General features: G+C 53.4%; 5 protein-coding genes across 5 annotated transcripts in view; 2 read left to right on the forward strand and 3 right to left on the reverse strand.

Moving 5' to 3' along the window:
- BBA_08015 (protein phosphatase type 1 complex subunit Hex2/Reg1) overlaps positions 1–2,383 on the forward strand; it is a gene marked incomplete at both ends in the record, with an annotated part of 3,290 nt that extends 907 nt beyond the window's left edge. Inside the window, 2 exons of the mRNA XM_008603112.1 lie at positions 395–1,360; positions 1,414–2,383. Coding sequence (XP_008601334.1) covers positions 395–1,360; positions 1,414–2,383 — 1,936 coding nt within the window. The remainder of the gene's footprint in view (positions 1–394; positions 1,361–1,413) is intronic.
- Positions 2,384–4,138: 1,755 nt separating this feature from the next.
- BBA_08016 (mitochondrial protein cyt-4) lies at positions 4,139–7,290 on the reverse strand (the record flags this gene model as incomplete). The annotated part of the gene is made up of 2 exons (XM_008603113.1): positions 4,139–7,126; positions 7,177–7,290. 2 exons carry the CDS (start codon positions 7,288–7,290, stop codon positions 4,139–4,141), a joined length of 3,102 nt encoding a protein of 1,033 aa, XP_008601335.1.
- Positions 7,291–9,879: 2,589 nt separating this feature from the next.
- Positions 9,880–11,718, forward strand: BBA_08017 (beta-glucosidase; the record flags this gene model as incomplete). Its single annotated transcript, XM_008603114.1, has 2 exons — positions 9,880–10,078; positions 10,151–11,718. The coding sequence occupies 2 exons, from the start codon at positions 9,880–9,882 to the stop codon at positions 11,716–11,718; spliced, it is 1,767 nt and encodes a 588-aa protein (XP_008601336.1).
- A 1,052-nt stretch (positions 11,719–12,770) lies between these two features.
- Positions 12,771–15,041, reverse strand: BBA_08018 (WD domain-containing protein; the record flags this gene model as incomplete). Its single annotated transcript, XM_008603115.1, has 1 exon — positions 12,771–15,041. The coding sequence occupies one exon, from the start codon at positions 15,039–15,041 to the stop codon at positions 12,771–12,773; it is 2,271 nt and encodes a 756-aa protein (XP_008601337.1).
- Positions 15,042–20,536: 5,495 nt separating this feature from the next.
- On the reverse strand, positions 20,537–23,184 carry BBA_08019 (threonyl-tRNA synthetase; the record flags this gene model as incomplete). The annotated part of the gene is made up of 7 exons (XM_008603116.1): positions 20,537–20,691; positions 20,793–22,029; positions 22,083–22,350; positions 22,418–22,553; positions 22,613–22,828; positions 22,888–22,969; positions 23,065–23,184. 7 exons carry the CDS (start codon positions 23,182–23,184, stop codon positions 20,537–20,539), a joined length of 2,214 nt encoding a protein of 737 aa, XP_008601338.1.

The raw sequence follows: 23,184 nt of genomic DNA on the forward strand, positions 1-23,184 counted from the left end.
TTTTTTTTTTTTTTTTGGCTTTGGCTTTGCCTTGCCTTTGGCTCCTTCCCTCCCTGTCCGTTATTGAGGTGACTCTCTGAGTCCTCCCCCGGAAACAAACCCACCCCCCCCAACGCCCCCCAACGCCTAGCCCGCGCCCGAAATCTCTTCATCCTCGCCTACTTACCCTTTCCCTCTCTTCCGCTTCCATCCTCTTTTGTTTCTTCACACTTCTTTCAATACTTCTTACACTCCTTCTCCTCCCCATCCGTCCAGATAATAACCCGCCGTTATCATCTCTCTCGCTTGTCGTCATTCTTCTCTCTCGTCCATTGCCGACACCAATTCTCCACTGATACCACCGCAACACCAACACCAACAAAAGACACCCCCGTCACTGCGCCGCGTGTAACAGCCTGCATACACACCACCACTTCGTCGACGCTGCCCGTATAAGCACCCGTCCTACCAGCTCGTCACCTCCCCGCGCAAACCGGCTGACCAGCCCCGGCTCATTCACCTCTTCACACAACTTCTTGTTTTGTCTGTTTGCACTTCGAAACACACGGCCATTCCTGACTTGTGCGGCCACCGGCCCTGCGTCGACGCTCTCCAATGATTCTCTAAATCCTCCTGCTCGCTCGTCTACAACCTTGTACGCGTCGTCTTCTTTCTTCTACACGGCTTCTTTCGCCATGGCCGTCGTCATTTCCTCGGAAGACAATTACTTTTCGTCGTCTTCGCTGCGACGCTCTGCTTCGCACACAAACCTCGACACGTCCGCCTTCACCCACTCGTCACGCAAGGCACCTCCAACATACGATCCCTCTTCCAAGTCTTCTTCGGAATCCGACGCTTCCTCTGCTCCCTCATCACCCACAACAATACCTGCTCAATCAGTACATGTGTCTTACGCCTCTACTCCCGCCACCAATCTCTCAATAGCCTCCGATTTTGACGACGCCCCGCCCCTCGACGATTCACCCGAGGACCACTTTGGCCTGCCCCCCTTCACCCATGAAAAATACTACATGCGTCCTCATCTCGGCTACGACAATGACGAACACGACGGCCCAATAGACCAGTCGACCCCAGCTCACGCCTCCTGCCCCCTCGACTCCTCAGAGAGCACCTCTCGCCCCGACACTCCCGAGCTCACCAAGCATGCCGAGGATGATGCCACCATCGCCAGCCAGCCTTCGAGGCAGGTCGACTATCTCTCCCACGACTGGAGGGAAGAGGACATTTGGACGTCGTGGCGCTACATTGTCACTCGAAGGGGCGAGGTGGCCAACTCGGCCCGCCTCGAGAATGCCTCGTGGCGAACCTGGATGAAGGCCAAACATAATCTCAAAACTATCTCTCCAGAGTCTCTCAACTGGTCAGTACACATTTGCATGACGCCTCACGACCCTCACGCTAATACATCAACAGGTTAAAAGATTGCGACGTAACATGGCTCTACGGCCCTCTGCAGTGCAAGCCTGGCCATTTATATGCCACGCACACGGAGCCCTCCAGCTCTACCCTGTCCAAGACGGACTCTCTCATTAACTTGCAAAAGAAGCCCATTCTCAAGAAGAGAAGCATGTCCGAGGTCATGCTGCAGCGATCTATTCTCTCTGCCTCTCTTCTCAAACAGGCCGCGGCTGCAGTTCACGCTCAGGAGCGTAGAGGCATCCTGACCAACAAGGGCAAGACGGACGACTATGTCGCCGTTCCCCTGTCATCCCGCCACCTCAGCGTCACCAGCAACAGCACTGTCGAATCCATCGAATCGTCAGGTCTATCGTCGCCTTGCAATGAGCGCAAACACATTCATTTTAACGAAAAGGTTGAGCAATGCATCGCCGTGGACATCAAGGGCGATGATGACGACGTGGACATCGAAGTTTTTGACGATCAAGATAGTGATTCCGATGACGGCTTCATGATGAAACGTGTCAAGTCCAAAAAGCGCGGCGTGCCAGTCCGCAAGAGCAAGAGCAAGCGTAACACCAACTGTGAGACGATTGCTACGCTGCCCCCAACGACACTAAAGTACCGTGGGGATACGCCAGAGCCTCCAGAGACGGCCATGAAGCACAGCCGCAGCCCCCTGCTCTCGCCTTCATCCTCGCAAGAGACGCTTCGACCTACAAAGCAGGCTAATCGCTTCTACTTTGGAGAGGAGGACGAGGAAGACAATGAGATTTCGGTCATTGGCTCGGGCTGGCGCTCACCCCCCATGGAGAGCGCGCCCGACGAGTCGACAGGCTTGCACCGCACGTCATCGGGCATGCTGATGCCGTACGAAGCTGTTGAGAACCCCACTGGCGAGGGCATCATTGGCCGTGTCATTGATACCGTCAATACGGCACGCGACATTGCTCACGTTATCTGGAATGTTGGTTGGAGAAAATAACTGCCATTTTCCAACAAACTCTAATCACCTCGTGCGGTTGGCCGTCTGCACGTACACAACTTTTTATATCCTCATCATTTCATTTCCGTCTTGGATACCAACAAAAACAATCTTGGCGAAGCGGCTGGTCTATATCATCTTTACTGGTTCTGTGTTTTTCATTTTGGTGTTTGGTTACGGCAGCATATTGACAGCCACTTGTTTTCATTATCTCTATTCTCTTCACTTCGTTTCCGACCTGGACTTTTCTTGCATATTCGGATGGGAATATTGGAAGACGCGACCAAAACACTCACGCGTCGGCAACATCTGACGTTTTACGATTACGGGACACACAGAACGAAAAAAAAAAACCAAACAAAAAAAAATGGTCTAATGAATGCCACACATTACCCAGAAGAGGAGGACAGGACTTGTCTGGTTGCTAAGCGGTCTGCTGAACATGGGCAAATAGCGGTCACGCGCTTTTTTTTTTCCCTCGGATTGAATCTGGCTGTCATTACTAGTATTACCATTTTTTCTTGCTTTTGTTGAGGTGCGGGGAATTTGGTCTTTAGCCAAGGCGTGGCGTGGCGCCCTTATTTATTCCTTTTTGGCGAATACAACGAGATATAATTGCATCCCACAACGGTTCCCCCAGATGATGACTTGCTATGCGGATTTCATCTGTCAAGGCACCCGTTTCTGTCGTTGATAGAGTGAATGTAAGATGACGGCTTCGTTTATCTTGGGGTCCGACATGTCGCGGTACCTGACGCTAGACGGGGTGAAGGAGGTGTCCTGACGGACCCTTTCTCTTCTCTGGTCACTTAGTGTGTGTGTGTGTGTGTGTGTGTGTGTGTGTATGTTTGTGTGAGTGGTCGCGTGGTACCGATGTACGCCCTGTGGTGGCTTGGTACCTAGGTATTCACCGACAGTCTACAGACGCGGGATGGCGATGCCCCCAACGGGTCCTGCAGTATACTGATCAAAGGGTAGCGTTGTGAGGAGGTGGCGATGAATCATTGCCGAGGCTATTCGGGGCATGAGACGACGTGAAACCGAAGGATTACTGTCTATGATGATGATGGAAATGCAACTTTATAATACATTGCTAATATACAATTTAAACCGTTTTTCCTTTGCTTGCTTCAGCTCCATCTTTGATTGCCCAAAATATATCCCGTTGTAAATGCCCAAAGTGAGTTGTCGTCTAATCTTACACAAAATATGTACAAACAATATCGTACTTCTCCTCTCCACGGCCTGCGAGAGGCCCCTCCCCCGCAGGTACTTTGGCCCATTGGGTTAGGGGACTTTTTTTTTTCATCAAGTGACATGGCATCGACCCCCAGTTTTTTTTTTCTCTCTTGTATGTTCTCTTTTTCTTTTTTCGTTTTAGGCAGCGGAGGAGGGTCGCATGATCTGCTTCGTCATCCAACAATGTCCCCAAAAAAGAGGTCATTCATGCTGCAGTGGCGAATTCTGATTTGCTGCAGAGCTGACCATTGAACCAATCAGCACAGCCAGAATCTTCCGACCCTTCAAAGGGACGGCTTGATTCGTCTTCCTCTTCTGTTTTTTTTTTTTTTTGTTGGGGAAGACGAATTCGGTTTTGCAGGTGACGACTTCCTTGACCAGGTGACGTTTCCACGATACAGGCCCGCTGACGTCTCCAGGCAAACACTGGTATCCACGCAGCCACGCACACCTTGCAGCACTGCCGTCTCCCTTGTGCCGGGAGCAGCAGGTAGGCAGTTGGCAGACAGGCAGCAATTACTGCGCCGTCGCGCCGCCGTCTTGCTTACCCGCCGACTCGATGCGCCCCAGCGCCTTGACCAGGATCTGGCCTGCATGCACATTAACGTCGGCGAGCGCCACCTCGAAGCGATCCGCAACCTTGACGTCCTTGATAAGCGCGCGGCCGTCCAATCCGTCGGCGTCCATGATGGCGTCGAGACCAAACAGGTCCAGGTGGCCGAGGAGGCCCTCGCGCAGCTGCATGTCCACTGTGAAGACGATTTTCTCCGGCAGATTGCCGTCGTGCTGCCACGCGCGCGCCACCGCCATGAGTATCCAGTCTGACGCGCCGCGACTGACGGCACGGCCCAGCTTCTCGCGCAGCTGCAGCAGCGGTAGCGCTTCGGCGAGCTGCGCCTGCGAAAACGCCATCTTCGCGTCCACGTCGTCGCTGTCGCGCGCGGGGTCCAGCTGCCCGCCTTTCGCCCGCTCGTGCGCCAGCGCCGCGTGCACCTGCCAGTGCACTATCAGATCGCCGAACCGTCGCAGCGGCGACGTCGCCTTGGCGTACATGTCCAGACCTAGCAAAAAGTACGGTCCCGGCTGCGCCGCGAGCTCGATCCCGCCCGTCAGCCGGCTCAGCTCCGCTCGTTGCGACATGGTCGGCTCGATGCCCTTGGCGATGAGCGGATAAAGCTCGCCCCGCGCGTATGCCAGCGCCTCCTGCTCTCGCACGCCCATGTTGGCGTCTCGGCGATATGGCACGCTAATCTGGCGCTCTGCGCACCACCGTGCCGCGATTTCGCCAGCGAGCACCATGGAATTGCTCACCAGAGCCGATCCGTTACTCGACTCCATACCGACGTGGATATAGGGATCAGCTGGAATGGCGATTTCGTCGGCGCCGGCAGTCGGCTGAGTTACGTCAAACTGCACAGTAACGGCAGGTCGCGGGAAAAAGTACGGCCATGCTCCCTTTTCAAGTCGTTTATCCTTGATTGCCTTGGTGAGCTCGTAAAGTAATAGCACGTCCTCCTGTTGCGCTTGATCCAGATCTTTCGCAAGTACCATTTTTCGTTCGGGTTCATAACCGGATTCTCCTCGCTTTTGTCCTACTGCGAGCTCTGTACCACGCGCAAGTTTCGGCTGTGGCTCCAGACAGAATCGCGATACATCTTCGGGCCCCATGTAGATCACATTGCGCAGCGTGCTTGGCTTAATCTTGTAGTCAAGCACATCGCCACGACGATTCACCTTGGCGCTAAAGGTAAGCGCCGGACAGTCTTTCTGCAAAGAATACTGCTCGATGAGGCTTTTTGACGCGTAGTCACCGTCATTGCCACCGAGCTCGGCCGGTAACATGGCTTGAAAGTGGCCGGCAAGGTAAATGTTATCCGGAATAAGTTCCATGTACTTGCAGAGTTCAGAATTTGGCTCGATACCAGACGCCGGGTCTGCTGCGTGTACGTGAATCCAGAACTCGTCCTTCTTCTCAGTCCTTTCCACCGATATGCCATCGTCAATGACCCTTGTGCTCGCAGCGTCGATGCAAAAAACTGGAGAGCAAACATCCTGACGGGCGTCGGCGGCAATATCGGTTCTTCTAGACACCTCAATGCTCGGCTCCTGACGCTTCAACCCTGCACCCGGCACGATCTCGGTATCGGGAAATCGAACTTTGTAGCGAGACGGGACTTCCCACGGCATGATATGCCCAATCTCTTGCAGAAATGTCCACGCCGTTGTTTGGTTGAGAGGCATGTCGTCATACATTCCAATTGCCCTCAAAATCATGGCGCCATTTGAGTGCAGTCGCGCACTTGCTTCGAAGAGTCCATAGCTAGCCCATAACTCAAGGAATTGTATGACATCTTTGCTGATGGGCAGCCACTCGGGTTTGGGAATTGTGCCGCCATTGGATGGCTTGAGGATTCCGTATGGGGTGAATTCACGAATCTTGCGGCTATTCTTCACAGCAGTGCGGGCCTGCTTGATGAACTTGCCTAACCACGCATTTGCCAACTCGTCATTGCCTGGAATCCTGCTCCTGGCCATGGCAACGATATAATGCCGTGCCAGCAGATTTACCTTTTCCACAAGCTCAGTCTGATCTTGCGGGAAGATTTCGTACAGCTGGTCTCGCCTGTGAAGCGCACGAGAGGAGCTGATAGGCCGGAAACCAAACTCAACGCGCGTCAAGGCCAAATGTATGGCATACAGCGCTGCCGGCGAAACCTCTCCCTCTACTCGCATAGAATTGGGCAACAGCACATCGGCCATTTGAAACAGGCTCATGTATCGAAATCGGTGTCGGTAAGACAGCAATCTGTGCGCAGCGTCAAGATTAGCCAAGTTTCGCTGGTAAACACTCTCGGTCTCGGCCCGAAAAGCGTCCATCCTGTCAATCAAGACCTTGGCATCCTCTCGCGATGGCCCGCTTTCCTCCTCCTTCATCTTTTCAAAGTCTTCAAGAGTTGCGTCTGCGGATAGCTTGGATAAAATGGGTTCCAGCTCATGGGGCTTGGCAAAATTGGAAACGAGAAAGGGCGAGGAGAAGCCCCTGGACATATTCCAGGTACCATTAGAGGCGTAGAAGTGGTTTCTATCTCCATAGTAGCCGAGATAGATTGCCAAATGTGGCATGCGAGAGCCAGAACTTCCAAGCTCAACCATGTCTCCTGGTTTAGCTATATCAGTCCCCACAATCGAGTGCTCATCACGCTCAAGGTTGAATTCCATGGCCGAGCCAGTTTGTGACCCAGTTGGGCCGGCTTTCAAATTCGCCAGATTTGTAGCTTTCGAGGTTTGAGTGCGAGTTAAGGAATTGGTCATAGTAGCATACAAGTTGGAATCTGAGAACATCTTTGGCGTCTTTTGCCTGTCATTCTCCTGTGTCCAGTAATGCAGCCTCTCACGAACAGGCAATTTGGCAATAGCTTCTTGACCGGGGATGAAAGTAGATGGTATGTTTTCCTGTCCAAGAAGCTGCCCGCTTTGTTTGGCAGATTGCGTTGCAACCCATTTCTAGAGGAATGTCAGTATCATCATGTCTTGGGGGCTCGGCGCAAACCTACCCCTGAGCCTGTCACCAGATATGGCAGCTTTGGGGCTCTCGGTCGCCCTGGTGGGGACTGGGGTAGTTTACTACATGCCTGGCAGATAAATGGCCTACCAGATATGCGAAACATTTTGATTTGGTCAATAATGTTACCTCATGGTAGACGTGGACGGTGTAGCATGTCGTTAAAAATCTACCCATAAAATGTGATCACGTGACCGAGTGCATTCGCGTTTGCTGCGGCAGCTGCCAAGGGCGTCAACTTTCAATGGGAAGGTGAAAAAGTTAATCAATTTCGGACATTGGCTTTGAGGCGTCATTCATCATTATGTGCACACGGCATCAAGATTTTGCCATCTGACGGCCGTGCAACTTGCCTCCGGACTTTAGGCAAAGCACCGGGTAGGCTGCAGCCAAGGCATATCTTACAGCACAGTGAGAGTCTACCAGTACAACGGCTGACTGATTTCACAGGCACTGTGCAGATGTCGGGGTGAAGAAGGCAGATGAAGAAAATTTATACTCACATGGAGTTCTCTGGGCATCATGATCCCGGGCTCCTCAAGCAGTGGCTTTCTCGAGGAAGTGGGTGGCTAAAAAAGCGCCACTTTGGCTACGGGAGTACTTCCAACAGGATCATCAAGGACCGTCCAGCATACATTATCAACAAACTCAACTCAACTAATCAAGACCCTCACTGCGCAAGAGTAATCACAACACCATAAATCCACCTGTGCTACTCGTCACCTCGTCACCTAGCCACAACGTCGTCTAATTTCGTCTTCGCGTTACATGTCTAGGTGGGGCGCGCTCACGCAGGTACGGCGTTAGCACCTTATTACTGGTAATTTTCAATGCTGGCAATACTAACCTAGAACAATGCAACAAGTTTCTGTGGATAGTTACAAGCAGCTGGGTGAATTTCGTTGACAAGTCGCGATGTGACGGCTTGATGCCTTTGACGGTCTTTCAGAATAAGAATGCTTCGGTAACAGTCATATGGTAGCAGCCAGAGGCAGAACTCGAGAGCTGCGCTATTACCAGTTTGTTACTAAGACGGGGGGCATGAACAGCCAGTCCGCATAATTCGCCGTGCCAATCATAACCGGGACTAGTCTCTGGAGGTGTAAGCGCCGGAGAATAAAGCCATGACTCGGGTTGTCGGGCTCCAGCGACGACGATTTGAATATGCTACAAAGTCTGCGCTTGGTGTAAGTAGCCTTTCGCGGAGTCAGGGAAGAGATGATTTCGCAAGCACAGATACGAGAGACAGAGCACAAACAATTGTCAAGCAATGCGATTCGGGTTACGTGGAGACTCAGAGTCCGATACTGCAAAATCAGAGAATATCACCAGCCACATCGGGAGTCGATCGATGGCGCGTGGAGGAAAGCCAAGCTGTTATTACGGATAAATCCTGTTATTATTACTATCAGGGACAATTTTGCTTCGCATCTCAAATTGCTCGTCCCCTGAAGGCGACACCGCTACGAGCAAGCGACGAGGGAAATTATGGATGAAAATAGTGCATTGGAAACAAAGGCCGGTACTTGCAGGCAAGGCCCACTGCCAAATTAAAATAATAACCGGGGGAGCCCACAACAAGCAGCAGCACGATGGAGGTCCGGCGGATCGTTGCCGAATGGGGTAGAGCTGGCAGCAGCCGTTCCTGACTTTGCCTTGTTTGGGCACGCTAACAATTGTTTCTTGCCAAGCTTTTGGACGGACAAGCTAACCAGGGACGAAACTTGAAAGACAGGCGGTCGGTATAGAGTAGGGGGAATGAATGGTGTTGTGGCTGACACGGTCAGAGGCAAAACAGAGAGGCGAAATGCTGAAAAGGGAGCTCGACAACAAACAGGACGGAAAGGCAGTTCGCTGCCGCGTGATACAAATACAGAATCGACGGATATACGAAATGTGTGGAAAGTGGGAAAAGGGGACAAGAGCGCGATCCATCTCATTTCCCCAAGCAAATTCGGCCTCCGCTGACAGCCAGCCATTCATTTCGCAGAGTTGCAGCAGCGCAATCTGCAGCGACGGCGAAGAGCAGGCCAGAAGGACAATGGCTGAATGATGAATGGGCGGACAAAACCCCCTTTTAAGAGGTGGCAGGCAATGGCAAATTAGCACATGGCCAGGTCCGGAGGTCTCCCCCCTGATTGGAGTCGTTTTCTTTTTCTTCCCGAACGACCAAAAGCCTTGGCCAGCCAGCACAGGAAGACCTGCCTGATCCTGACGCCCCATGTCAAGCCAAGCCATGTCTTTGTTTCTGGCAGAGGCCACTGGTTAGCAGATTCCAAGTGGAACCGAGGCGCAAGACCAAGCAAGGATTCGTCTGTTGCACCAGTGGCAGTACCACCAAGACCACCAAGCCAAGCACAAGACACAAGACACATCCAGCTTCGTGAACCACAAACCGCAACCCCCTGCTTGGGCTGGGCCGCTAGCTGCTGGCAAATCATTTACTGCAATGGGCCGCTGCCGCTCTTGTCCAGAAAATAACAATAATAATAGTTGCCCACCTGCCGCCTCTGTTTTGTTTCTCTCTCCCCTCTTCTCTTCACGAACCATCGACACATTCCAGACTTCGTAACTGAAAGCTCGCTCTTTGCAGCCCTTTCGTCCTTTCGTTTTATTTCCCTTCTCCTATACCGCTCCACTCCTTTAGCGGCCATTCTCTTTTTCTTTTAACGACTCGAACCGGTTTCAAATCACAATGAGGACCACCTTCTTTGCCGCCACCGCGGCCATGGCTGGTGCCGCCACCGCCGCTGCCGCCAACCATCGTCACGCTCACCACATGTTCGCCAAGCGCGGCCACGCTGCCAGCACCGGTTTCCCCATTGCTGCCACTGGTGAGGTCTGCCTCCCTGGCTGCACCACCATCTGGAAGACCATTACCGGCGAGGCTACCCGTATGTTGAAATTCTGGCGCTGCTCTGCGGCCTTCAAACGCAAAAGTACAGGCGCAAACTAACACCCATCAGTCATCCCCAACAAGGTCACCACTGTGACCTCGACCTCGACCAACACGTCGACCGTCATCATCACCTCCGTCCCCACCGCCGTCTCGACTCCTGTCAAGACTGTCCCGACTGTCCCGACCACTACCGTCGTAGTCGTCCCTACTCCCGAGGTGCAGCGCTGCCCTACTCCCGGCACCTACACCTTCCCGGCCACGACCATGACCGTCACCGACACGACGACCGTCTGCGGCGCCACTACCACCAAGGTTCCCGCTGGCACGCACGCCATTGGCGGTGTCACGACTGTTGTCACCACCCTGACTACCGTCACTTGTCCCGTAGCAACCGTCGTGACCTCGGGCGGTGTCACCACCAGCACCATTCGCATGACCGAGTACGTCTGCCCTACCGCTGGCACTTACACCATTGGTGCGCACACCACCGCCCTTTCGACCGAGACCGTCATTGTCTACCCCACGCCTACCATCATTGTTCCCGGTACCTACACCAAGCCCCAGATTGTCGTGACCGCCACTGAGACCAACTACGTCACCGTCTGCCCTTACACCAGCTCCGGCCTTCCTACCAGCACTCCTACTCCTTCTCCCGTGAGCACGTCTGCCCCTACTCCTGCTCCTACCAGCAGCACCGCTACTCCTAGCCCCGTTGCTCCCTCCTCGACCGCTTCTAGCTCTGCTGCCCCCAGCTCCTCTGCTGCTCCCAGCTCCTCCTCTGCTGCTCCCAGCTCCTCTGCTCCCGCCATCCCTGGCAACAGCAAGACCGAGGTCAAGGGCACCAATGACCACTTTGCCATCACCTACGGCCCGTACGACAGCAGCTCTGGTGCCTGCAAGTCCGCCAGCCAGGTCAAGAAGGACATTTCCGAGATCAAGGCCGCTGGCTTCCAGGCCGTCCGCATCTACGGCACCGACTGCGATACTCTTGTCAACGTTGTCCCTGCCTGTGTCTCCCACGGCCTCCAGATTATTGCCGGTGTCTTTGTCAGGCCCGGTGGCCAGTGCTCCATTGAGAACCCCGAGGTCAAGAAGCAGGTTGACGACCTCGTCGCCATGAACAACTGGGAAGCCATTCGTCTGCTCGTCGTTGGCAATGAGGCCATCATGAACCACGTCTGCAACGCTAGCCAGCTCGCCAAGCTTATCGTCGACGTCAAGGCCCAGTGCTCCGGCTTCCAGGGCCCCGTCACCATTGCCGAGACGCTCAACATTTGGCAGCAGACTGACGTGTCTTCGGCCATTTGCCCTCTCGTCGACGTTGTCGGTGCCAACATCCACGCCTTCTTCAACCCCAACGTCGATGCCGCCGGCGCCGGCATCTTTGTCAAGGGCCAGATGGACATTCTGCAGGGCATTTGCAACAAGAACGTCATCAACCTCGAGACAGGCTGGAAGAACGAGGGCCCTTGCAACGGCAAGGCCTGCCCCGGTGCCCAGGACCAGGCCAAGGCCATCAGCTCCATCCGTAAGACGTGCGGTGACGCCTCCGTCTTCTTCTCCTTTGACAATGAGGGCTGGAAGCCCCAGGACGACCAGCGCTGGGGTCTCACCAACATCTTCTTTTCCCAGTAAATAAACAAGAGAAGGAAACCAGTTTCTAACCCCCCCAAGCACATATGACATGTCTGCTACGTCCCTCCAGAGCCCCTTGTTTATAAAGAGCCAAGCAGCCTGCACATTTAATTTTCTGGTTACTTTTTTTTTTTTTTTTTGCTGCTAAAAGTTGTATAATGGGGGAAAAGCCTCGTCAAGATTACATACATTTAAAGCTTTTTTCTTTCTTCCAATTTGTTTCCGTGCCGTTTTCCAATCTCGTTGATTTCCTTGACGACAATAAAAAGTGCGCATGTAAACTCAGGTTCGGCCCCTTGGTTCTCAGAAGCCTTGTCGAATTGTATTCTCGAATCTTGATGGCATATTCTCCGTACTTATTGGCTGGCCATTCCCGTTGGCCAATTCAATCAATCTTGAGCCTCTTGTTTTCATACTAGTACGGCTATTATACACCCAAACTACAAACAAGCTCACAACAGACAGCTATTTACTTCGTACACCACTGTCCAAAAACACAAGTCAGATTACTATGCATCTGCTGCGCCACAACACTTGAATCGAGATCTTTTTCAAGTGAAAAAAAAAAAAAAAAAAGAAAAAAAACCGAGGTACCAGTCAGGCTGGCCATGTATATTTCATTGAGATTTATCCAAGAACATTCTCCACACGGTTTTCCTCCAACTTAGCTTCTGTTTCTCCTCCTCTACAGACAGGAAAACTGCGCTCGCCACCCGACTTCCGTCTTGATGCAACTAGGAATCTAAATGACTTGAAACAAAGAGAAGGAGGAGACAAAAGGAAAACGGTCCACAATCAACTGTGACAAGAACTCAGTATATCAAAATCACATGATAATCGCTCCCATCAAATGCTGTGAAAAGAATAGTAAAACACAACCCTCGCGAAAAACTCTCGTTCAAGTCGTGGATAGACAAAAGGAGGATAGGGGAGGAAGTCAAGGGTAAACGCCGGGGTAGATGCAAAAAAGCCGGTATACATTATCCTATACGGCGTCATTCAAGGGTATAGGGTGGTCATGGGTTGGTAATAGGCGAAAGTTGAATGTGAAGTTAAAAAAATGTAGGAATTTTGTCCATGGCGGGTGTAATGTCCGTGTCTGGGAGCCAAGAGTGGCGATTTGCCATTGAGTCTTCATCGTAGCTACGCATAAAATTGCGTCGGCCACGGCAGCGTTGTAGCTGCAAGAGGCCACCACGCTGCGAGTCGCAGCAAAGCACGTTGAGATCCTGGCCGTCATTGGCAAAGGCTATGCCGCCAATTTCGCCAAAGACGTCAATCTCTTGCCTGTAGTGGAACATCTTGGCGTCGATAATGTTGACAAAATCAGCCTCCTCAGCAGCAACCAGCACAGGCGGGCCACTGCCAAGGGGAGAGAAGCGCAAGCTACGAGCGCCCGCCATCTCTGTGCGTATTGTACACAGCGGTGTCGATTGCCCGCTCGTGTTGCACCAGCGCCTGGCATCCCAAATCTTGACAGCCATGTCTTGAAAGCCCGTGGCAACGGTCCAACCGTCATCGGACCAGTCGCAGGCGAAGCCGTAGTCGCGGTGGCCGCCAAGTTCCTGCAACACTTCGCCCGTGTCGGCATTGGTAATGAGAACATTGAAGTGATCGCCTACCACGGTCCGCAGTCGTCGGTCCGGAGATACAGCTGTGCAGTTAAGAGCAAACGGGTACCTCTTCTCTTGTACAATCGTTTGCGTTTCCAAGTCCAGCAGTCGAAAACCATGATCGTTACTCGCTATGGCAGCCGCAGGTCCGCAAGAACGCCGGGGTTTGTGAATTTTAATATGATTGGTGATTCCGCCGGGATCCGATGTAATTTGACCCTCGGTGTAAGCGTGCTTTTCAGGCGCATCGAGTCTCTTGATGCAATACTCGCCATTGAACGTTCCGCACATGAGAACGCCGCAATCGGCATCCACAGTCGAGATGACGGCCCCGGCTGCCGGGAAGTCGCGCGTGTTCATGAACGTCTCAGACTTTCCAGATGCCAGATTCATACGTGCGATACCCTGAGGTGTGGGATAGTAGGCGTGTGTGCGGGTTGGGCAGGCGAGAACACTGCGAAGCTGAAAGTGGGCGAGGCAGACGTCTCTGCGAATGTGCATTCTATTGAATCGGTAAAAACTCTCACGAGAGGATAGGGGTTGGTGAGGCGTCTGCAGACAAAACTGATTAGAATCAAGTCTTAAGGGGAAGGCGGGGATACTTGCCATCCATCTATCTGAGCCCATTCTGTTTACATAATTTCTGTAGGTATGTTGCCGTCGCAATCTTGCAGCCTTGCGTGTAGTTTTCATGGCGGCCCAATTGAAACCCTGCAAATCATACTGGTCGCCTTCGAGTTGGGCAAAGCTGATCTCGTCAGGCTGCTCTTGCGTTTGGCGCATCAGCTCATCGAGCAAAGGGGGTTGCGATCGCCCAGCGCGGCCATAGCGGCCCTGGTAGGCCCAGTCACGCAAGAAGTCGACCAAGTCGAGGTTCTCAGATCCGAGTATAGCCGGGATCGCATCGCTAATGGTCAAGTTTTGGTCGGCGAGGAAGGCTGGCAGAGGGACCCAGTTGGGAGGCGGCTGGTGAAGCGGCGGCAAGTTGGCTAGGTCGGTAGGACCAGCAGGCATGCCAAATGTGATGGGTTGAACCGGCATTTGTGGCTGATGGACAGGCATATTGGGAGGGGTGTTTTGGAAGAAGGAAGCACTGCCTGGATAATGGGGGAACATAGGTGCGGGTGCGATGGGGGCCATCGGTTCTAAGGAACTTGGCTGATGCTGCATGTGTTGCATGTAATGATCGCTATCGTCGTCGTCATCGTCATCGTCGTATTCTTCATGATAGGCATCGGATAGGTAGTCAAGATCTGGCTCGGGTGTGGGCATGACGTTGGTAGGTTGGGGGGGGCGGACTGGGGCCATCAACGCCAGCGCAGCACCACCAGAGTCGACTTCGGGGTCAGAATCTTGTCCGTCGCTGTCGGGTATGTCCATGTCTGACTGGCCATCGTTTCTGGACTGCGAGGGTGGTAGTGTAGACTGTGAATGGTGGCTGGCAGAAGGCGCGTTAGGCCCCTCAACGGCGCTAGATGACATGCGGACGGCGCTGTTGGCGGGGGAAGAGGCGTCAGCAAGGTGAGAGGGCAAGTGAGATCGAGCAGGCTGGCACCACGAAACCGAGTCGGAAGTGCTGTTGTCAGAGTCGGAGTCGGAGTCATGTGTTTGGCGACTTAGTAGGCGGGAACGTCGGCGAGAAAGTTGGCCATTGTCTTGCTGAGGGTCGTCGGGCGGCACTCGAGTCGTATGCGATGACGAAGTTCGCATGGCCAGAGAGCGAGCAAGACTCTTAGGTCATGCGGTAGGGCGAATAGCTGGGGTTGATTGTCGATTGGTACGCTTAAGGTCGACATACGCGAGAAGATGGCCGTACCGCTAATGAATGATGTAAGATATAGCAGGTGCAAGGTCAACGACCAGTGGGACTATGGTTGTGTCAAGGATTCGATGGCGTGCGGACCATGGCTTGTTGCTGGACGAATAGTGACGGCGTTGCCCTAATAATCAAGGAGAGGAAAAATGATGTTGGCGTGAGGCGGGCAGGGCTTCTTTTTGCGTGTATCTGAAAGGTCTGTAGGAGACTGAGTGAAAGTGTGTGGAAGAGTCGTATCTGTGTCAAAGTGTGTGCGTGGTGAAAAGGTGGCGTGGTGGCAAGGATGGTGAGAGGACAAGCAATGTCGAGGTCCAGAAAGCGAGGGGAATCGCGAGAGGGAGGTAGGTGGAGGAGGGAGGGAGGGGTGAAGGTTGGAGGCTACTGGGGTGAAGGTTGGAGGCTACTGGACGTTGGCGGCATCGGCAGTGGCAGTGGCAGTGGCAGTGGCAAGCGAGCATGGCATGGAACATGATAATGGGAATATGGAAGCTACAAAAGCCACATAAAGCCACAACTTGGAGTTTGTTCTCTAGATACAACGCAGGTGCTGGCAGAAGTGGCCTAGAAATGGCCTGGAAGTGGCCCATTCGTGAAGGTGCTGAGAGAGAGGCGCATTGGGGGCCCTGGGGCTTCAGCATGAGGGGTGGGGGGGTGTCGGCAAAGAAAGCAAAGGTCCGTCAAAGCAGCTCTGATGAGGTAGCACGTAAATTGATCTCTGGTAAATCTGTCAGCGCCAGCCAAAATTAGTAGCTTAAGGTTAGTAATGATTGACTAGGCAGCTGCCTTTGCAGCTCTCGGTGTATCTCATAAATTGCTGATTTGCATCGTGACCTAGGTACCGGCCTTGCTGGTTGCCCCATTAGGTACCTTAGGCGCAACCTGCACCTAATTTACAAGCTGCTGGCGCAATGCCGTTTGCCTGTTTGCCCGTTTGCCCGTCTGTCCGTCCGCCTTGCATCAACCAGCCAGCTTACCAACGCTACCTACCTCACCGCTCAACCAGGCATCTCAGATTCACCCACGGAGTAGTAACCCCCCGAAAAGACCTAAAAAGGCCAAGCCAAAGACTTGGCCCGAGTTCTGACATATCGTCTTGACGAGGCAAGTATTCTACTTACCTACCCATACATTGCAACCGACTGATGGACCAGCTTTGCACCAATACCAATGGCCCTTATCCGTCAGACAAACGGTCCTTACAGTTGTCGTGATAAGCAATGCACGATCTACACAGGTGCCGATTCGACACTTTCCACCTGTTCTGCCGACTTGTTACCGAGTTCAAATATTCCGTACCGAGTAATTAGGCACAGCTAATCCATTCCATTCGAGACATCAAAGCACCAACCAGCAGCCCTGGCACGCCATCTGAACGCACGACGTTGCCGCTCATGCCCACCAGTTCTACTAGTAGAAATCTACCTTGGCAGCGTCTGCATTTAGTTTTTCCAGCTGTCAGATACCACCCCGACCTCCTGGCCTCGGCTTTTCTTTGCATGTGAAGCAAACCCCAATGGGCGGGCTGAAAAGTTGATGCGTGCGTGCCTTTGTGATCTGGCATGCCCAAGTCTCATCAAATACTGTGAATCCCTCGGAACACCGCGGTCTGGTCTCTCACCACACAGGCTGGAGCCAAGTGCTGCGGCGGGCCTTTGACAATGGCCCGTCGACGTTTCTTTCATTGCTGCTCGGCTTCAGGTTGCGAGAAAAAAGGACCCCCTTTTGTCTGTCTGAGACGCCATCAATCAATAAACTATGAGGTCCATGCAAGAAATGAGACTTGCGTGCAGCTGCCACTAATACAAGCCCTTTGGCCCGCGCCTTATGCACCTTCACAGGAAGCTATGTACATGACGCTACGTCAGCCACTATTCTACCACGGACGAGACTGCATGACCATATGAAGTACAAGCACTGTGCTCCACGTCGCACACGGGAAGCAAAAGGACGTCGCCAGCATATTCGGGTTCATGACGGACCGGCGACGGCCGCGGGCACTTTCTGCACTCAAATGGCAACTAGCAATCAGAAACTGCTCGCGTGCTGCCAAGCCGTGTTACAGGTCGTTTCCTTGTTTCCTTCGCCTCTAATAATAAAAAAATGCGGATGCGCCAGAGCCGCCCGCAAAGAAACACCTCAAAACTTACACATCATATTGCCAGGCGGGCCCTCTACCGACGACGTCTCTCATTTCTGACAGGTCCCATGATCCTTATTGTCTTCCAGTTCAGTGGCGCTTCGCCTGTGGGGAGGGTGTACTCAGTGAGTGGACTGGCAGACGCTGTCAAGGCCTAGAGTCTGAGCTACAAGCTTCGTCCAGCATGTTCTGCAGGCTCGTGTAATCTATCGGTAAATAGCCTGAGAGGCATTGTGCGAACGTGGCCTGCCTACCATGTTGGATGGGCTGACTCACTGCTTCCAGAGACAATCGCACGCAAAATCGCACACAACTAACAAATCAATGGCCCGTATCTTGGCTCATACTTTTACCCCTGGTCGGCGTTATCTCGATCAACTGGAAATTATGCATACACACTTGCGACGTGCCGTTCCTTTCTCCGCGTCCCCCGCGCCAGATGAAAGGTGCTCACCTCCGACAAACTGGGCCTTGTCCAGGCGTCGAGGTGTCATTTGGGGAGCAGTGTATGAGTTTAGGCCCTTGGTGAATCAGTTGTCGTCGTGTCCGCCAGCAGCTCAATGGGAACGTGGTATGAACCGTCGGTGACCACTTTGTACGACGTAATAGTCGGACCGGCAAGATTCAGATGAGCTGGGCTAGATCGTCAGGCCTGGCGCAAGACGACCCCAGAACAGCCTCTCTTTCTTTTTTTTTTTTTGGGAGGAGGGGGGGAGCAGCTCAAATCGAAGTCATTCACCCATCCCACAATCATATGTACGTCGAAAGATATGGAGCTTGGGATTGGCAAAGCTAGGTTTTTACGCTGCTTTGTTGAGAAAGTACGAATCTGGGCCCAAAACTCTGCGCTGGATTGCTGTCTGATGTGGAGAGCACTACAGCTATTACGGAGTACAAAGCCGTGGGCGCCACAGAATGTCTCGCCGTGGTATTTTATGATAGATGATCTCTCCGCGCCCCGTGTCTGCACGCCCCCCGGGGTCGCGGCCCACCAGCCGGGGGGGATGCGATTCGCGCTCCGAGGTCCAAGGATGAAAGAACGCTATTCGTAATTGTTGAATTTAGAGGGGCGCGCTGGCAACATGCCAGAAATGGCGTGGTTAAGCGAATCGAAAAAGTCAAGATGAGATTTGACCACGCAAGCCAGCAAGCAGGGTCTTGCACCCGCTCTCGTCGCATCTCAGAGAGCACCGCGGTGGCGAATGTCCCCTCGGCCGACTCCTCACATCTCATGTGTGACAAGACAACGCTTTCTCTATGATTGTTCGTCCCGAGGACCATAAACTAGAGGAGCCAAGATGGAAACAGCGGCAGGGCTACTGCTATGTGATTTCTCGGCATCACAACGCAGCGAGAGTGGAAGCAGTCCGGCGCTGTGCAGCTTGCAAGGCACCCTTGACCCCAAACAAACATTGCAACTTGACAAGTCTGTACAGATTACGGGAGGTAACAGCTTGGAGCGTTACGCACAGGTAGCGTGGTGATGTGACACATCATCGTTGTGCAGCGCGTTTGGCCAGCCCTTTATCGCCATCCGCTTTGCTCAGGTTGTACGGCCAGCCACTGGGACGTCGGACGACTTTTTTCGCGGCAGTCACCGTGATCGGTGGCCATTTTGCACCTCGGTCTACCAGTACGTACGGAGTACAGAGTATATATCTTATCCATGATGTACGTGTTATGCTGATAAGTATGCAGGTGTGTGCAACGAGCCACTCTCCCATAAACAAGCAGGCAGCACATTCACAAGCCGTCATGTCTATGCACATTCTGTACATTTGCTGGGGAAAAGAATCGTCCTTTTCGCTCCGTGTCTCGTCCTTCTTGTCACTTTCCAAGAACAAACGAGTCGCGATCAAGTTTCAACGGTGTTGCAGCCGGATACCGGCTCTCGCTCAAACCCCATTTGGTACTACCGGTGTCGTACCACGTACGTACCTACCTGTGTAACTACAGCGCTCGAGCTCGTCCAGTGTTGGACGGCGCACTGTGCACAGTGCACACCCAGTTCCCACCAACGCACCTAGACACACACCTCGCACCCACTGTGATACCCAAAGTGCTTGCGCCACCCGCGCCACGCCCCTCTCCTGCAGCGCTCCTCCTCTCCTCCTCCTCCTCCTCCTCCGTGAGATCGAATTCTCACAAGCGGATACTAGTTTCCTTGCCTGGGTGTCAAAGTACAGTAGATGGGCAAATGGGCTTTTTGATAATAAAGTCGGATTCGGGTCCTCTGACCAATCATTACAGCTGATGCCAAACGAGCACTAGCACAAGCTCTCTTGCCCACCCAACACCCAGCCGAGCCATCGCCGGAGCTCTCATTGACAAGGCCCGGGAGGAGTTGCTTCTAATTGCGCTAATAAGGAGAGATCCTCCCCGCAAAGATTTTCCCCCGTCAAAACTCGCGCCCAGGACATGAACGCCGCCGGTTGGTTTCTCGATATCAAGAGAGCATACGGATACTTCGTACGGATACTGTGCCGCGCACACACCAGTGGCCAGCTCCTTGATAAATCCCTACCTACCAGCCCGTTCTGAGACATGGCGCACACTAACACCCAAGATCGCCATATTTGTTGGCAATCAAAGACATCGACGCCCTCCTTGCTGTCCCTTTCTTTCCCTTTTTTTTTTTTTGTGATAAATTTGCAACAAGAGAGCGGCACGCAAACGGTGGGCTGGCAGACTAATACCCGTTTGGGCATCCACGACCGTTGCAGCCCGATGTCTTGCCATGTTAAACGCTTTTTTTTGTTCCCCCCCGTCTTTGCCCGATATCCCGTGGCGTCGAATGGTCTGGTTTTGCATAATATGGCTTTCTTTCACGTGGCCAAAATTCATGTATTACTAAATTGTCTTGGGTAACAGATGCAACCCGTTTGCCATGTCCCAAACGGGATTGCATCCCGCCAGTCTTGAACGGAGCTCCAATTGTAGAAATCGATAATTGTAGAAATCAACGAGAAGAAAGAGCTTTCGTTCTGTGTTCTCTCATTGTATCCGCACCGAATCTTGCTATTCATATTCGAAAAGAAAAGAGCAGAAAAAGGTCGTCGTGATGCATATATATATTGTTTTCTCTCCTCTTGTAATCAGCCTTGCTCGTCACTACTCCATACATGCTAAATTGTCCTGCCCACCACCCTTTTTTCTCATGCAAGAAGAAAAAAAAACAAAAAAAAAGGTCGTAAATATCACCCACATCTCCCTCTATACGCAACGTCTTGTTCCCCGTCTATCCAACCCTCCTCAGAATTTGTTGACGCGTCTCCTCTCTTCCTTGAGCTTAATCAGTTGATCCAGCGCTTCCTGGAGGGGAACCAGCTCGCCCTTGCTCTGCGTAGCCTGGTCGTCGCGGTTGCGAATGTTGACGGTGCGCGACTTTTCCTCTTCGGCGCCGACGACTATGGGGAAAAATTCAATCATTAGTATATTTTGGTAAAAAGAAACCCCCTTGAAATCAAACGGTGATACGGAGAAGAGAAGAGAAAGGAAAATGTCTTACCAAAGATAAAGTTGTACTGCTCGAGCTGGCCGGTACGAATCTTTTTCTGAAACGTGTTGCCGCTGAGGTCAACGTCCACGTAGAGGCCCTGCTTCTTGAAGATGGACTGAACCTCGACGGCGTAGTCGTTGACGGCGGGCATAATGGGCACGACGAGTACCTGGCGCGGGGACAGCCAAAACGGCCACTTGCCGGCAAAGTGCTCAGTGAGAATGGCAAACATGCGCTCGACGGAGCCGAGGACGGCGCGGTGCACCATGACGGGGCGGGCGTAGCCGGCGGGCAGGTCGGGCTCGGCGTCGCCGCCGCCGGGCGCGTCCTCGTCCTTGCCGGCGACGTAACGCAGCTTGAACCGCTTGGGCAGGTTGAAATCGAGCTGGATAGTGCCGCACTGGAACTCGCGGCGCAGGGCATCGTACACAGTAATGTCAATCTTGGGCCCGTAGAAGGCACCGTCGCCGGGGTTGAGCTCCCACTTGGAGCCGATCTTGGTGGTAAAGGCGTTGAGGGCCTCGGTGAGCTTGGCCTCGGCCATGTCCCAGACGGCGACGTCGCCAATGTACTTTTCGGGCCGCGTGGAGAGCTTCAGCTTGTACTCGAAGCCAAACAGGCTGTAGATGGAGTCGAGAAAGTCAAAGCAACCGACAATCTCGTCGCGGATCTGGGCGACGGTGCAGAAGATGTGCGCGTCGTCCTGCTGGAAGCGGCGCACGCGCGTGAGGCCCGACAGGGCGCCCGAGAACTCGTTGCGGTGCAGCACGCCAAAGTCGGCCATGCGCCACGGTAGGTCCTTGTAGTTGACGTCGGCGTGGCTGAAAATCTTGCAGTGACCCGGACAGTTCATCGGCTTCATACCGTACTGCTCCTTTTCCACCTCAAACGTGAACATGTTCTCCGCGTAATGGCCCCAATGGCCCGACGTCTTCCACAGCTCCGACTTGTACACATTGGGCGTCATGACCTCCTGAAACTCGCGCTTGCGGTACTCGGCCTTGATCACGTCCATGAGCGTGTTGTAGATGCGCGCGCCGTGCGGCAGGAAAAAGGTCGAGCCGGGTGAGACCTCGTCGAAGAAGAAAAGCTTCTGGTCCGTGCCAATCTTGCGGTGATTGCGCTTAGCCGCCTCAGCCAGAAATGTCTTGTGCTCCTCGAGCGCCTTCTTGTCGGGGAACGAGACGCCGGCGATGCGCTGCACCGACTCATTCTTGGAGTCGCCCAGCCAGTATGCGGCGGAGCTCTGCACGTGGTCAGTATAGATCGCTCGAGGAAAGTGACGCGTATTGGACATACTCGGAGAACGGCAAAGGCCTTGATGTTGCCAGTGTTGGGCACGTGAGGACCGCGGCACAGATCAATCAGGGGACCACAGCGGTAGACGGTGGACTTTGTGCCGTCGGGCACGCGCTGCTGGATAAAGTATTCCTTGTACTTGCTGTACTTGAACATCTCGAGTAGTTCGTCCTTGGTCATTTCTAGGCGCTCAAACGGCTGCTTCTCTTTGATGATGGACGACGAAAGGGTCTCGAGCGCCTTCTTGTCGTCGTCGCCGACAACCTGGCTGCACTATTGTCAGCATTCACCACGTCGAGTCATCGAGTCACACGACTAAAAAAGTCCCCACGCACCCTTCCATGTTGGCCATGTCGTAGTAGAAACCGGGAGGGTTCTCGGTGGGAGGCCCGTTGCAGAGGTAGCAGCCGAAGCGGCGCTCGCAGGCCTCGCCCAGGATATGGGCAGACGAGTGCCAAAAGACCTTTTTGCCTAGGACGCGTGTAAGCATGGGCTGGTATCCTTCTTTTCGGGGAATAGGCGTCGCGTACCCTCGGTGTGATCGAAATCAAGCAGCTCCAGCTTGCAGCTCTTTTCCAGCGGGCGGGTGAGATCCCACAACTCGCCGTCGACCTGGGCAATAACGGTGCGCTCGACCAGGCTCTTGGAGATGCCCTTGGCGATGGCCAGCGGGGTCGTCTCCCATGAAGTGCCCTTGGTCTCGTTTCCATTGGGCATGGTGACGGTAATTTCTTCACGCGGCTTGGCTGTGATATCCATGTCAGTCGCATCCCTCCCCTCTGTGCGTCACGGATCGGCCGCATACCAGCAATCTCGGCATCCTGTCGGGCCTTGATCTTGTCGAAAAGATCGAGACGGAATTGGATAAACTCGGCAGGCTCGGGGCGCTGTCATACAATGTCAATTTTTCTTTACTTGTTTGATCCTCTTTTTTCCCCTTTCTTCGAGGCGCTTCTTCGTTTCGGCATTTGGGGTTACGTACCTCGAGGCCGGCATTCTTGTTGGGTTTGGGCACTTTTTCCTTCTTCTCCTTGGGCCGGGCGGCGAGCTCCTTGGGAGCGCCCTCGGCCACCTTGGCGGCATCAACCTTCTCGGACGACAT

This window comes from Beauveria bassiana (genome assembly GCF_000280675.1).
Source record: "Beauveria bassiana ARSEF 2860 unplaced genomic scaffold BBA_S00030, whole genome shotgun sequence".
In the NCBI taxonomy this organism is placed as follows: domain Eukaryota; kingdom Fungi; phylum Ascomycota; class Sordariomycetes; order Hypocreales; family Cordycipitaceae; genus Beauveria; species Beauveria bassiana.